Consider the following 16,384-nt stretch of genomic DNA (forward strand, 5'->3'; position numbering starts at 1 on the left):
TTTAATTAATAACTAGTTTGCCCTCTGCTATCCCTAACAAATTACCTGACTTACCCTTTTGAACTAGTATGTAGTGTAGTTATAAAATGTTAGTAGCCTAAAATAGATGTTCAGATTAATTTTACTGTTGATATCCCAGTGTGTACAAGATATATTGAGTAGCTCAAGGTCCCTAATATAATCTGTGTTTTTATGAAAGATGAAAGCTCATAATGCCAGCTACTTCCAATGTATTGAAATGTCTACTCTTTATTGGCCACTTGTTTCTTGTGTCAGGTTCTTTAGAAGGCACAGTCTGTGTTACCCCAGAGTTCCTTCAGTCCATGATATCGGCATGTGCCGCTGGACCTTTTAGTTCGGCTGCTGCTGGCTCTGTGAAGATGTGTGTGTACATGTGCAGTAAATCGAATTACTGGACTGGTCTGAACTTTGGCAGCATGTGTCAGCGACTCATCTGTCCTCCCTCTGGGCCTTCTTTCAGTCTCCATCTCCCCCTAATCCTCTAGTTGATAGACTGATAGCAGTTTTCACACTGCGTGCTCTCCTTCACATTATAGAATACAAAACAAAACCAACAAAGTGATATTTCACTATTCTTTAAAGTTGTACACACTAGAAATTAAGTGGTCAAAGTTAATGGCTCTGCACTGTAATTGTAGCACACATGAAAACCCTATTTAAAAAAAAAAAAATGGAAAAAGAAAATAGAAAAACCAGCATACAGGCTGAAATTCACAGTATTTTTTTTATAAGTCAAAGGATGGTGGTAAGCAAACTGAAAACTGCTGTTCTCTGTAGTGTACCGTTATGCTGGGTGTTTGTCTTAACCCTTTAATGTGCAACGTGTGTCTTACATTGGTCTTCTATCCCCTTTGTCTTTTCTCTTTCCACATTTCCTCTCTACTGTCTTTCTATTTGGTTTTTGGTTCCCCCATATTACATGGTTTATTCCCCTTATCCTACCCTGTGCCTTTCCTGCTTTCTTTTGTGTTGTCTTTCTCTCTCTATTTCTTGCTGTTGGCTCAGACCTCAAAGACATTCAGAACAATAAGAATAGATACTTGATAGCCTCAGAGAACCAACGCCCTGGCCATTTCTCCACAGCCCCTATTGGTTCCCTGACAGCTTCTCCATCCTCTGCCTCACTGTGCAGCCATGGGGGACTGCAGTCAGTGACCAGTATTCAGGAGCGCATAATGTCAACACCTGGAGGAGAGGAGGCAATTGAAAGACTCAAGGTAACGTAGTACTGTGTAATATCCAGCAGTCTCAAATCACACTTATATTTCTAGTTTGGAAGAAGAACCACACTGCTGTGTACCCACTCTCCTGACTCTTCTGTCTACTTTAATCTAAAACTGTTTTACTCACTAGAGATTTGACAGATGCTTAAGCTCTTTGTTCTTGTAATTCTGTTCTCCTTTCATAAGTTTTAAAGGCAAAGCTGTATTGCCATGTGAGACAACAGGATGACAACCTGCTGCTATGATGAATTTATTTTTATCACAGATGTGTGACACAGGAGCGGTCTCCCTTAGTGTTTGTAGTTGGATTTTGCAATAATGTTGGCATACTATAATTGTGAATGAAAATATGACACATAACACACATTTAAACAGTATGAAACAGCATCCATATGAAAGGCTGTTCAATAAAAAAGGTGTACTGTTGTACATTATAACACTATATGTATTCAATATTTTAGAAGGTAACTTATTGTGAATATGGCTGCTGGTTCATTTCTGCCCCACACAAAGGTTTGACAGTCCAGAGTGGCTTCTGAGCTTTATATCACTCAAGCTTGCAGTAGACCCTTTCAGTCTGCTGATAAGGGAGCAGGATGAGGTGCTGCAGTTTCCATGGCAACCATAGTGCCCAGTCTGTCATCCAATGACGTCAACTACCAACGCAGATACAGAGGAAATTAGACCAAAATAGATCAAGTCCTTTTGACTCTGTGCCTAAATAATGCGACCCATACTATTAATATTTGAAAGGTTCTCCAGCCATTTTAGTGATCATGAAACAAATTTAAGTTTGTTAAAAACAATAATATTGAAAACAACAGATGAAGTATCTGATTTTTATTTTTTTGGATGAACAACCTGTAGTGTATGCTAACTAGAGCTTTAGTCATCAGTGTATATCATTGTTATAGTATAACTGATGATGTAGTATAGAATTGAACATTTACACACTGCTAATTTATAGCATTTATAACATGTATACATTAATATTTTTTGCAAGGGTTGTGTTGTCCCCACACTTTCCTTCTTGTCAACAGGAATCAGAAAAGATCATTGCAGAGCTCAATGAAACCTGGGAAGAGAAGCTGCGAAAAACTGAGGCAATCCGCATGGAGAGGTCTGTATTGCTGGACAATGTGTGTTAACTTCCATGTTTATTTCCATCTCTACCTCTCATGGGGAGAGACATTTTTTCTCCATCCTTGTGTCAATAAATTCTTTCAATTTTTAACAACTCCCCAATAGCTCTCTGTCTTTTCAATCCTCTTTAAAGCCAATCTCACAAATCTTTCTCTTTCTGTCCTCTGTACACATTCTGTTTATTTCTCTTCTCTTGTTGTCACACTGCTGCACATCCTATATCCCTTCATCTGTAGCTGCAGACATCAACCAAGTCACTGGCTTTCCACTGATTCTCTCTGGTGCCATTCTCTCCTTGTCATAAGACAGATCACTTGCTGTAATGCTGTTGTAATGCATACTATCACTTCTCAATAATAATAATGCTCAGAGTAACAATACATATTACACTGCTGCATAGTCTTCGCAAGGGAACAATATGCTATGTGAAGACACTGATTACTTCCAGCTTGGGTTGGTCTTTGATAGTTAATAGATATGTTTTCCGTCACTACAGGGAGGCCTTGCTTGCAGAGATGGGTGTGGCAATCCGTGAAGATGGAGGAACATTGGGCGTGTTCTCACCAAAAAAGGTATACCAGACATGAAACAGACATCGATTGCAGAGTTCTGTGTCAAAATTCCCATTGTTAGTGATGCACACTCTTCTTCCATCACTTCCTCACTTCATTTTTCATGTTATCTTTTTTCCATGTTGACCGTCCATCTCCAGATTTGTTTTTTCCTTATCTATTCACCTTATTGTTCTGTCTTTTAACTCTCTTTTCTTCCTTCACGGACTCAGCTTAGCCATGAAAAGCCATTTGATGAGCATATTGATTGTTTTCGTAACAAGGTTTGTTTAACTGAATCAGCAGACATGTTTTTCTGCGTTAGATATAGCCCCTTCATAATTATTGACGATAGATAGTTATGTCTTTAGACTTATTTCAACCTAATTCGTGTATTTCCATGATCAGAGTAATTCTTATGGTTTCTGCACCCTATGCATCTACACTATTTGCATTTGTGGTGATTGTTTTCTATTTTTTAAATGTATTATTCTCATTTCAGATTTTACAGCCAAATTATTTTTTTACTTACTGGGGTTATATAAAAAGTGTATATGATTTAACATTTAAGTGTTTTATTTAAATTTTACATAAACTAATTAAATTGTGTTCTTTGTTTTGTTTTTTGTATGTGTGAGTAGAGTAGACTATTTAAACATTTCCTTTAGCTTCTTTGCTCTATTATTAATTGCTGCATGAAGCTTATTGGTTTACAATGCTGTATTTCTTTATCAATCCATTATTTTGAAACATTCAGCACTATGTGGTAGAAGCATAACCAGTATATGTGCTTGTCTGCAGTCACAGTTTTGACTGAAATCTATTTTATAATGTTTGCCTGTTAAGCTGTCATTTCAAAAACAGAAGCACTCCTTGAAAGGAATCCTTGTTTAGATATACATATTTGATTTCCCTCTGGTGCTACTTTTGCATGTGTGTCTGTGTTCATGGGTGTTTATTTCATTCACATCTTTTGTTTAATTTTTCCTCTCTTCACTCATTTGCTTCCTCATGGCTTAGCATTTCATTGAGAAGCCTTGTGATCTCTATGCAAACTTTAATTGGGTGTTTTCACCTAAGAAGGTTGGTGATTTAAAGAAGTAGCTACTAGCATTGTTCGTAGTAGTTCAGACTCTAGAGGTGTCAGCACTGTCAATGAGACCATTTCTGATCTCTGCCAGAGATCATTTGATCACTGACAGGCTGTCAGCAGTGTTAATTATCAAACTTTGACCATTTGATTAGCATCTATAATCGTGAATGTAATAAGATTTTGCTTCTTAAATAAAATTGTAATTATAACCTCCTGTGTCATCTGTAGACTCCACACCTCGTCAACCTGAATGAGGATCCTCTCATGTCAGAGTGTCTGCTCTACTACATCAAAGACGGAATTACAAGGTAACCAAAACCTGAATAATTATACTGAAAGGCTGCAGAGGATTTGCAAGTTTGTAATACCTCCAAGGCAGTGTGAAAGACTAGTCTGTATTTCATTTTACGTCTTTTCTGTGTTAAACATAAGGGGCCACCACACAAACTTTTTTAGCACCTAGATTCCTTTCCTCCCTTCTTTGTCATTTTGACCACTTATAGACCATTCCTGCTGTGTATTTTGTTAGCTTTCACCCCATAGACCATCTTAAACAACACACAGATGAAGACGCTTATAGTTCTTTACTTAGAAGCAGGCTGTCCTATTAATTGTTTTTAAGTCTCATTTGACTTCTGCCACTGAGGTCTTGTTGAAATTGCTGCTAATACAATGTGTAAACAATGTTTACGCTCTCAAAAAGGCCTCTAATTGTTTCAGAGTGGGTCAGACCGATGCTGAAAGACGACAGGATATTGTTTTAAGTGGTGCTCATATTAAAGAAGAGCACTGCATCTTCCGCAGTGAGAGAAATGCAAATGGAGATGGTGAGGCATCATATTATAAATTTGCTTGCTTGTGTTATTAAAGGCTCATGTATGGATTGAGTATTTGGATTCTTATGAATTAACTTGAACAATGGTGAAATCTCAAGAATGAGTCACTGGGTTGTGTGTTTTTTGTTTTGTTTGTTTGTTTGTTTTTTTTTTTTTTTTTTTTTTTTTTTGGTGAAGTTATTGTCATGCTGGTGCCCTGTGAGGGATCAGAAACCTACGTAAATGGGAAGCGTGTTGAAGATGCAATCCAGCTTCGCTCAGGTACATAGTTAATTTTTGTAAATTGTAATTAATCTTTTATACATGTGTTCTCTGTGACTTAATAACCCACCTTTACACAGTATAATACAAAATTTAAGAAACACAGTAAAAAGAAATGCTAGAGGTATTGATTGCATTTACAGTTTTCTTGTAGCAATGGAAAAGCATCTAATCTCATTTCATGCTCTCCACAGTTCTTTCTGTCACAAATGTGTTGTACCTTCTCTCAGGTAACCGTATCATTATGGGAAAGAACCATGTGTTCCGATTCAACCACCCAGAACAGGCCAGGGCTGAAAGGGAGAAGACTCCATCTGCTGAAACTCCTGTGGAACCTGTGGATTGGACTTTTGCTCAGAGAGAGCTTCTGGAGAAGCAGGGCATTGACATGAAGCAGGAGATGGAGAAAAGGTATTAAGTCTCTCCTGTTAGTTTTTGCAAGTTGACACTTTTTTTGGGTTTCAGTTATGGGTTGTACAGAATGTTATACAGTTAAATACACTATTCATATTTTACTGATAAACTACTCTATGTAGGCTCACTGAGATGGAAATCTTATATAAAAAGGAGAAGGAAGAAGCAGACCAACTTCTGGAGCAACAACGACTGGTAAGCTGACATTTTATCAAAACCCCCCTATGAATTTCATGGTCTTAGTCTGTTTGTAAAATGTTGTAGACACGTTGGTAATAGAATTAATCTATAATTTATATGGCACAATTACAGTATTTACATAACCAACAGCAGCTTTTTGGGTTATGCAGCTAGTTTTATGATATTTTATGTGTGATTATTGGATTAAATGCGCTGTCCTACGTCCACTACAAAGTTAAAGCATTGTTTTCTATTGGTCAGTTATAATTGGAAAGCTAGTTTTTATTTGCAGAGTAATTTCACTTAGTCCATTTAAATCTGACTAGTACTAATTCACTGTCTGAGCTCTCACACTTGTGAGATGTGTTTGTGTGTGTGAATCACACTTTTACTCTTGGCGCATGTCTGTTTTCTTGCATGGAAGTTTTTCTGGTTTGAGACAGTTGAGCTTTTACTTGCCTTCCTCTTGAGTTTAACAGATTTTTCTGTAGCTATTTGATTAAGCGAGATTTTGATTGTAAAGCTTTTCCCTTTCCAAATCTCTGTTTTACTTTTTCTGTGTCTTCTATAGTGGATCTGAATCTTGCAAAACAGCAGCTTGCAGCTAAACACGATTCGATTTTGACATCTACAGTAAATTTAATAAAAATATGTTTGATATGGGTCAGTATTTAAACACATTCCCCTTGCTTCATAAAGGGATGCTGCTTTTGCATGGTTCACATTATTAGCATGTTTTCTTAACTCATTCAGTACTGGTTGTGGACTAAGTTGCACTGTTTGCTGTTGAGTTGGTCAACTTTTGAAGTGGCTGGTTATTTGCTTGGATTAGATTTCTACTCTAGTTTCCTTGCTCTGTTTTATCCTGAGTTTCATCTCTTCAATGCAGTTGCTGACATGTACAATGCATTGTGATAACAAAAATTTCTGCTGTAGTTTTTGACAGATAGTGACAATGTGGTTTCTCATTGACTTCTTTGGCTACTTCCCACCTGGCATTTGTGTAACACACTGAACTCGACACTCAACAACAGAGTTTTTCCTGCTCACAGTTGAATCTGTGAATCACAAACCTTTTCCCTACTCTCGTGTGTTTATATGTGTAAAAATATAGGGTTTACACTCCCACAACATTACATTCAATTCTAGCTATAGATACAAGATCAGAAATATTTGTACCAACTGGTTGTGATCTGTAATGTACTTTGTCTACAACAAATGAGAAACTGCATTTTGTTCTGTTTTTTTTTTTGTTTGTTTTTTATTACTTTTTTTTTTTTTTTTTTAAACAACTAACATTTTTCTTGTAGTGGATTAACACTTACCCTCCCTTCTGCCTCTGCTCTACCTACTGGCTTTCTGATCAACTGCAAGAACACACTGTCTTCTAACTCACCACTAATACTAAAGCCACTCAGACCATCTGGACTAAATGGGGAAAGCTCCAAAATCCATCTCTGCATGCCACTGTAGCAGTTTGGGATCCAGCTCAAATCGCGGTTTTCATTGAAATACAAGGACTATCACAAAACGATACAGATGTACTCCAGTCTTCTATTGATTTCCTTTCTAATCATAGTAGACTTGCTTTACCTTTACTTTTAATATCAATATGCAACACTGGGAACAATATTAATAGAACTAACATTTCCATTAATTAAATATAAAAGTGTAGGAAATATTTGAATTAATATGATTGCCTTTTCACTGAAAATATGAAAGACCTCTAATTGACAAAAAAGTCACAAGAAACTGACAAGAAAGTCAATGAAAAGCACTGTATGTCCATTTGTTGTTTATGTTTTTATTTTGAAGATAATTCTGGAAATAATTCTGCATGTTTCCATACATCTTGATGTATGCTAAATATATAGATAATGTTATTACAGCATCATAGTCTTTATTGAAACATCCAAATTTTCTCTAAACTCTAGTATTATACTCTTAATTAAACTTCTACATGACAAAGTTCTCATGTTGCATATTTGTACTTTTTATTTGTTCTTTTTTTTAAGAGCCAACCATTTATCGTTTCTTTGATTTCCCATTGTAATTTCTCCTTTTTTTGGGGGGGAACATTTGGTTTGTGTCCTGTGTTGTTTTCTCAAGGATGGAGACTCTGATAGTGGGGATGACTCAGATAAGAGGTCTTGTGAAGAGAGCTGGAGATTGATTACTTCCTTGAGGGAAAAGCTGCCTCCCAGCAAGCTACAAACCATAGTGAAAAAGTGTGGATTACCTAGCAGTGGGAAGAGAAGAGAGCCAGTTAAAATGTACCAGATCCCTCAGCGGCGACGCATCACCAAGGACTCTAAGTGGGTGACCATCTCTGACCTGAAAATACAGGCAGTCAAAGAAATCTGTTATGAAGTAGCACTTAATGATTTCCGTCACACACGACAGGAAATTGAAGCACTGGCTATTGTAAAGATGAAGGAGCTTTGTGCTAGCTATGGTAAAAAGGACCCTAATGAGCGAGACTCATGGAGGGCGGTGGCTCGAGATGTTTGGGACACTGTAGGAGTTGGCGATGAGCGTATTGAAGATGTCATGTCCAATGGATCTCGAACAGGAGGGGCTGTTATGGATGAACTAAAAGTGCACATAGATAAACTGGAAGACATCTTGCAAGAGGTGAAGAAACAGAACAACATGAAAGATGAGGAGATCCGTGCTCTCAGGAACAAGATGGTCAAAATGGAAAAGGTTCTTCCACTCATCACCCCAGATGGCCAGGAGAAGCCTCCCAGCATCACCACTTTGACATGTGCAGCCAGAATGCCAAGCCCTCAAGAAGGGAAGCCTCCTGTGCCTGAAAAGGCTGATGGGGAGGATCTAGATTCAACAATGAGCCAAACCACAGGAGATGACTCAAATCTAAAACGGGGCCACATGCGTTGGATGCGTCAAGAGCAGTTACGCCTCAAGAACCTTCAGCAGCAAGAAATCTCCAAGCAGCTCCGCCGACATACTGGACCACATCGCTTTATACCCCCAGAGGACCGTAAGCTACGCTTCCCTTTCAAAAGTAACCCTAAACACCGCAACTCATGGAGCCCTGGTACACATATCATAATTACAGATGAGCAGATCATAGAATTGAAGGTGCCAAAAGAAGCTGTAGAGGAAGAAGAGGGAGAGACTCTGGCTAAAGAAGGAGTACAGTCTATGGAAAAGATGGCAGCTACATTTGTCTCTCCTCCACTGCCAAGCCCACCAGTCCCATGCAAAGGCCAAGACTTGGAGCAAAGTTTAAGCCAGGGTCACAGACATAACTATAGGAACAACCAATATCAGCAGCCCCACGAACGAGGTCGCAGCAACTCTTTTAATCACCGCCAGCGACCCTCTGGCTCTATGGAGTCACTGCAACAGTCTGAAAGTAACAGGAGACATATGCAGCCTTATTACCAGATCCGTCAGCCAGCACATCCCCAGCCATACTATAATCAACAGCCTTGCCACTATAATAGCATCATGTATTCAGATGGCAGCTTCAATTGTTATCAGCAGTTCCAGCACACTGAACATGCTAATCACCCAATCAACTTTCAGGCACCTCCACGAATGCGCAGGCAAATGTCCGCTCCTAATTTAAAAGCCAGCAGAGAAACAACAGTCTGATTGAGAGGGGTGGAAAGAGGAACTAGTTTCAGATTCTTTTAGTAGGCAAATGCATTACAGATCACAACTCAGAATCACGAGTCAAACAGCTAAATCTGAGACTTTTGCACTTGAACGGGACATTATTGGTTGATCCAAAAGTATTGTGTGTATTAAACACATTTTATCATCATCACGATATATGCAGTTTCATCAGTTGTTGCCGCATTATGTGCACCGGTAGCATTGGAAGGCCTTTCATAAGGAACAGAAGAAGAGACATGCCATAATTACTCTGTTCATTTTTCAGCATGTGTGACAATTCATCGATCATGCCTTGATTTGCCAAAATTATCTTCATGGTTTAATTTTTATTTTAGTATTGATTTGTGAAGAATGTTTGTTTTAGACCGTATTAACACGTGAAGTGTCTTAATTCCCATCAAAATGTTTGTTATTGTAGTCCAAATTAGGAACACCCATTATATATTTCATTCATTGTACCATGTAGTTGAGTCTTTTCTCTTCACAATGTATACCTCACACATTTTTGTATAATCCATCTTTGGCCTAAATCTCTGAATGAAAGACCAGTATTTTGAAATTTCATAATTGATTATTGAATGACTCGGTGAACTAGACAGTTATTTGACTGCCTTTTGAAATAGACTGAAATTTTGGTCAAAGAGGGCTTTCTTTTACTTTATTAATCCCATTCTACATTTACAATTCAGCTTTGTCTTTCCCTTCCTTTTCATTTAGTGCTCATCCACTAGGTTTGAGCTGCATTTAAAAAAAAGAAACTTTGCAACTTGTCTAACCATAACATAATTTTTAGTATTACGCAGAATTTTTAAACAAATCACTTGATTACTTGATTGCAAACTTTTGCCCAATTTTTTTTATTTTACCTAATTCACCTTATTCTCACTTTCTTAAAGCCTTGGCAAACTACCCACATTTAATGTAGTTCTGTATTTTTCTCCAGGCTATTTACATTTATATGCTTTCTCTTAATTCTCAAGGTTAACTAAATACCCACTATGCTGAAATCCTAGGAGATGGACCTTTCTGTCCCTTTAACCATTACAGAACATTCGGAATAGTTTTGCCCCTTTTCCTGTAAAAACCATATACCATGCACAGAGTTCAGATTTATTTCTTATACCTTCTTAAAATTACATTTTGGGTTTGTGGTTCACGGAGGAAACAGTGTTCATTGTGTTTTGACTGGATGTCCTAAAGAGTGTTGTCATGGTTTCCAAAGTCTCTAATTAAAAATGCTAGCAGGAGGACATAGACTTGAAGTGCTTGGATAATGCAACTATCCGTTTCAAATGAGATTTTTGGGAAAGCCTTGTTTTTTTGTTTTCTTAACAGATATTCATATAACCTGGATAGATCAATTAGTGTGATGGTACATGAAATATCCATGTCAAGAGTTTTGCCTTTTAGGTTCTTATTTGAATTGGCAGCAAGCCTGTCAATCTGTCTTTTCCATGCTGCATTGGTAGCTTTAAAGTCATTAATGATTAAATTTAATACCAGATGGCCTTCAAATCATTTTGGGATCAGACTCATGAAATTGTTTTGCATATTATATTATAGTATATGCCTTACTATGCTGTAACAAAAACGAAATGACATGCAATTCTAGTCTGTCCACTCTACATCTCATTTATTCATGACTATCTTTGCATGCAATAGCTTACATATCTTTAGCTGCAGTTAATGCTCAATTAGAGAATGTTATTTAACAAATGTACTGGTGCTGATGGTAACCAGGTAAGCTGGAAAGTGTACAACATAAAATGGACAACGTACCTTATACTGTTCTTCTGGAAAAATACATATCTATGGAAGATTTTATTCCAATGTGTATGAGTATTGTACATCTTGCTATTTGAATCCGCAATGTTCAATGCCTCGTGACGTACAAAGTCTTGTTGCCTTCTTTATTAGGCACTTTGTGCAAACATTCAGTAAATATTGGAACAGTATTCTTCACAGGTTTTAAAGAGGATTTACTTAATCTCTGTTTTGCTGAAGGTTTGTATTTAAAAGTGTGACTGAAATAAAATGACATGCTCCAAGTGCAGTTATTTGTTTTCTCTGTCAGTAAATTACTTTAATAGACAGAATTTAGACCTACATGTATGCACTACATTATTTAAAATGCACAGGAATCAAGGCAGGTTAAACCGTAAAATAACATAACAAAACTGATGTAATTATCTACATACAGTGGTTTTATCATTTCTTTTTTTGAATAATACTACATCATAATAGGTGATGTCACACATGTACATGGGAAGTTTAATTTATGTACAATTTATTCTGCTTGGATGATTTAGATTTTTTTTTTTTTTTAATTTAGTTTCAGACAAAAACAGCAGCAGAATTTAGATGTTTAAATGTTTGAAGCTGCTTCATTTACTTGGATGCCATGTATTAGAATATATACTGTATTACTTACATCGATCCAAGAAATGTGAATTCTGTAAAATTTGCTTGGCAGATTTCAATTTGTTGCTTGAATCAAGAGAATTAAGCTTCTAGCCTGGTTGTAGGATTTCATCAGGGAGGATGTTGATGACAAATATAAGGGCTCCATTGTTTTCCCAGAAGACACTGAACAAACGAGATGAGGTAATTGGGACCACAGTATGCCCTGCTCTGAGGCGGATGGCACCCCTCACTGGATTGAAGTTGACTCAGTTTCTACCAGCTCCTCACCACACCTATTCCTCTTCAGCCATTTGTTAGTGAATAAAATGTTTCATGAAGTTTAATTTACAACACTGAACACTCAGCAGGAAAAACATTGCTGCAGAAGGGTGAAGGTTTTTGATACATTGCATCACCTTTTGTGTTGCCCACTTTTGAAATTGTAAACACTTTTCTAACTTCTAGCTTTTGTTTCTTAAGTATTCTGGACAGTAGACTCGATTGTGTGTAAAATATTCCAGATGAATTTAGTTATGTATACACACTACTCACAAAAAGTAAGGCATATTTGACTTATGTGTGATGTTTCTGAAAGCACCTAAATGCAATATAACCTTTTATAGCTGAACTTAATTTGTCTTTCTCTAGTGACCTTTGGATTGTACATTTTTATTATGTTTGTTACAATTTTTATTTAAACAGTCCTCTTCATCGTTCTGTTCACATTTTTACCTCTTGAGACCAAGGTGACAATTGACAGTATCTGGCTATTGCAAGGCTTCAAACGGGATGTCCTCGGAGGGAAGTTGCCACTGAGCTTAGTGTCATCAGCAGGTGGGCAACAGAGACTCGGAGAGACTTGAAGAATCACAGGAAGGCATAGAAGTGGACGTCCTTTGGCCACATTCCATGTTGATGAGTGCTTCATAGTTAACAGTGCCCTGTGGAGCAGGATGATGAATGCCTATTAACTCGTGGCACATTTAAGGGAGGTGAGAGGCAACCGATTGTCAAGTCAGACGATTTGAAACTGCCTACATCAGCCTGGTCTGCTTGCTAGATGACCTGCAATGGTACCTGACCACACCACCAGGCACAGGCGTCATCGTCTTGCATAGAACAGGGAGCATTTGCGCTGTATAAGGGACCGGTTGGCCTCTGTGATTTTTCTCTGATGAAAGTTGATTCACACTGAGCAGAAATGATGGCCACCAATGCTGGAGAGTCAAGGACAACGCTATGCATCAGCCACTATTGTCACCAGAACACATGCTCCAGCACACATGACAAGTTGAGACATTGTTTTTTGTTGTGGTACACCCACCACTATTGCGACCTTTGTTTCAATAAATTGTTTGAGATGAAGAAATTACAACTGCATACTTCTACATAAATGCCCTACTTTCATGATATATCAATTTAGCATCAGCTTTTTTTGCATACATTTCACCCAAAAGTTTTTGTGAGTAGTGTATATAACAAGATGCCAAGATCCTGTATATAAAGATAAAGAAAAAGCCTAACATACAGGATTTTAGTACAGGCCTAAAAAAGTACATTAAACAAAACAGAATTAAATGTCATTATACATTTATGTATTTGTAAACCTACGTTCATTTTACATTACGTTATTTACACATCCAGCAGCATGTATCCATGTGTCATTTTGGGCTTTTATACAGTACTAGCTAGAATGTCATTGGTTTGAACTTGGCAACTGGATATGGTTTGTGGAGTTTGACTGCGTAGGTTTCCCTCTGGGTTTCTCCACAAATCCAAAGACATGCAGTTATTTAGTGACTCTAAATTGTAAACATGAGCATGAATCGTTTTCTTCATCCCAATCTTTTCAGGACGTACCTGCGTCTTGACCAATGACAGTTTGGATTAGCTCTAGCCCCCAAATAAGGGCAAATATATTGGATGGATGGTTAACAATAAAAATTATATTATTGCTTTTGCTAGCTGAGCTCACTTGTTGCACTTGATGGACAATTGTCCTTTTTTCTTTCTTCTTCTTCTGTGTGTTCATGTCTAGGTTTACGAGAGCAAATTGCAGGAACTTCAGAAACAGGTGGAGACTCGTTCACTCGTGGCTGAGACACCTGATGAAGAAGAATTGGAGGAGGAGGAAGAAGAGGAAGGTGTGTATTGCAGATCTGTCCTTTAAAATTTTTTTTTGATATACCATATGGAAGCTCCAACTATATAAAGAATTTTCTGTATGTTTTTTTTCCTACATTTTCTGTCCAGAGCCTAAACTACTTGGGTGTGCGTATCTTATTTTCTGTTTCTTAATCAAAAGAATGTAATATTGTAATACTTATTAATATAAAAAATTAGATTTAATGATTTAATATTTGTCATACAGATAACCTGGACACTAGAGGTATTCAGTCAAGCTAGTGCATATATAATATAATTAATCCAACATTTAAAAGCAAACATGCTACTAATGTCATATATAAACCAACTTGGACCTAATGTCTAAAGTGTCACATCAATATTTCCTGCTACAGTAGATCATTAAATGGCTTTATTCAAAATATTAACTACATCATTCATAAGCTTAGACGTAATAATGCAGTTCATCACCCTAGCCTTTTTTTGTATGTAGTATGATGTTCAGTTGAAAATGAACAGGACAAACAGTGTGGGTAAAGTTGATAAACATGCCTTTGTTTCTGAGTAAATGTGGCTTTATTTAAAAAAAAAAGTAAACAACACAATTTGCACATTTTCTCACACTCTTCTAAGTTTATATTTACTTATAAATTCAATGCATTTGTGCCACTAACTATAAATTCTGGTGTTGTTATTGCTTGCAACAAAAATGTATGTAAAATAAAGGTGACAAAATATTTCACATGATGAATTGCCTAGAATTAGTGAAGTTGGGCTGAAACTAGTGTGTGTTTTTATGCATCATATTGACCTAAGTTCCGCCTCGTGTCTTCATGCAGTGCCATGGACTCAGCATGAGTATGAGCTGGCACAGTGGGCCTTCAGGAAGTGGAGGTACCATCAGTTTACCTCCCTCCGTGATCAGCTGTGGGGAAATGCTGTCTACCTGAAGGAGGCCAATGCCATTAGTGTGGAGCTAAAGAAAAGAGTAAGTAAAACCGAGTAAGAAAAGACAGTTCAAGGTTTAACATTATGACCACAAGGTTTAAGTAAAAAAGTAGTCTTAAATTCGGAACTGAATTTGTTCAAAACTGTGTCTTAAGCCTGTTTAAAAACCCAATTCATTCTTCAGTAATGGGCTTGCCAGAGTTAATTCTGCCCTCTTCCTAGTCATTGTGCATCGATTTCCACCCAGTGGATCAGGATTTCTTATCCCGGTTGGATGGTAGTGATTTATTTAACAGGACACTCAACTTAAAACATATTGCACAAAAGATTCATTTAAACAATCCAGAGCAGGGTCAATTCTTGATTCTCGAATAGAAATTGAATTTGTTATGAATCAAAACATGGTCTGCAGTAGTCCACATTTCCAACTGGGGACTAGTGTGATTTAAAATTTTCTCCAGTTGTATAAGCAATATCATTGCTGGATTTGATGGATCATCTGCCACAAAGACACTTTCTCTGGATCTTAAGGTGTCAGTGTTGTTGAGTGGTTTAGTAGTAACACACTACCAAGTGAAGAGTGGTATACATTTTATAAATTTTTTTACCTATGAATATCTGCATATGTACCTTTTAAATTAAACTGTGCTGGTTTTTGTTTGTTTTTCTTGGCCTAATGTTTTTCCCTACTGTTTTTTCTAGGTCCAGTTCCAGTTTGTCCTGCTGACAGACACACTGTATTCGCCGCTGCCCCCTGAGCTCCAGCCCCCTGAACCAGAGAAAATGCATGGTTCCAGGCCTTTTCCCCGCACTGTAGTAGCTGTAGAGGTTCAAGACCTTAAGAATGGAGCTACACACTACTGGTCCCTTGATAAACTCAAGTAATCACCATAACATACATTACGTTTGTCCTGAATTATGTTCTTAGAGAGGCTGCATACATCTGTTATTCACTTTCAGTGTTAAAATGATCAGTCACCACAGCATCTTATTCTTGCTTGGCTTCTCATTATTATTGAGGGTTCTCTTTTGTCATTTGTAGACAGAGGCTTGATCAGATGAGAGACATGTATGATCGTGCTGGTGAAATGGCCTCCACACATCAAGAGGATGGAGAGGGCACTCTGACAGGAAATGACCCGTTTTATGACCGTTTCCACTGGTTTAAACTTGTGGGGAGGTATGTATTTCTCACGTTACAGTACTACATCAATTAATATCCTGGTTAAATACTGCTGGCTGTGCCTGTGCCTAAGTGAGAGGGCTTGTAGTCAACCAATTCAATATTGTATGGGTTTGCTCAGTCAGCTTTTGTGATCCAGTCACTTACCTTGTAACCATGAATTTACTTTCATTAAATTTTTCACTTTCATTAGCATTATTAGAGCCATATGGAGCAGTGATGTCTCTTGTTTTATCATACTGTATTTGTTGTTGTCTTGTTGCTCATGTAATTTTTTTCCCCCCGTTATTTATTTTACATTTCCATATGTACACTTGATGTTGCATTTGTCATTTACTTTTGATTTTATGTAAAAT

At 37.4% G+C, this 16,384-nt stretch overlaps 1 protein-coding gene across 14 annotated transcripts in view; it reads left to right on the forward strand.

Moving 5' to 3' along the window:
• kif1b (kinesin family member 1B) overlaps window positions 1–16,384 on the forward strand; it is a 52,960-nt gene that overhangs the window by 22,278 nt on the left and 14,298 nt on the right. For 4 of the 14 annotated variants that reach the window (XM_067527164.1, XM_067527155.1, XM_067527158.1 and 1 more), the window contains 13 exons: window positions 1,027–1,238; window positions 2,285–2,364; window positions 2,884–2,959; window positions 4,260–4,339; window positions 4,752–4,858; window positions 5,045–5,128; window positions 5,359–5,539; window positions 5,665–5,737; window positions 13,812–13,917; window positions 14,027–14,044; window positions 14,737–14,885; window positions 15,548–15,726; window positions 15,888–16,025. In XM_067527164.1, coding sequence (XP_067383265.1) covers window positions 1,027–1,238; window positions 2,285–2,364; window positions 2,884–2,959; window positions 4,260–4,339; window positions 4,752–4,858; window positions 5,045–5,128; window positions 5,359–5,539; window positions 5,665–5,737; window positions 13,812–13,917; window positions 14,027–14,044; window positions 14,737–14,885; window positions 15,548–15,726; window positions 15,888–16,025 — 1,483 coding nt within the window. Of the gene's footprint in view, window positions 1–1,026; window positions 1,239–2,284; window positions 2,365–2,883; window positions 2,960–4,259; window positions 4,340–4,751; window positions 4,859–5,044; window positions 5,129–5,358; window positions 5,540–5,664; window positions 5,738–7,831; window positions 11,424–13,811; window positions 13,918–14,026; window positions 14,045–14,736; window positions 14,886–15,547; window positions 15,727–15,887; window positions 16,026–16,384 lie in introns of those variants that run through there. The other 10 variants (XM_067527165.1, XM_067527166.1, XM_067527160.1 and 7 more) reach the window with 5 other exon arrangements.

This window comes from Channa argus, chromosome 13 (assembly GCF_033026475.1).
Source record: "Channa argus isolate prfri chromosome 13, Channa argus male v1.0, whole genome shotgun sequence".
NCBI classification, from domain to species: Eukaryota; Metazoa; Chordata; class Actinopteri; order Anabantiformes; family Channidae; genus Channa; species Channa argus.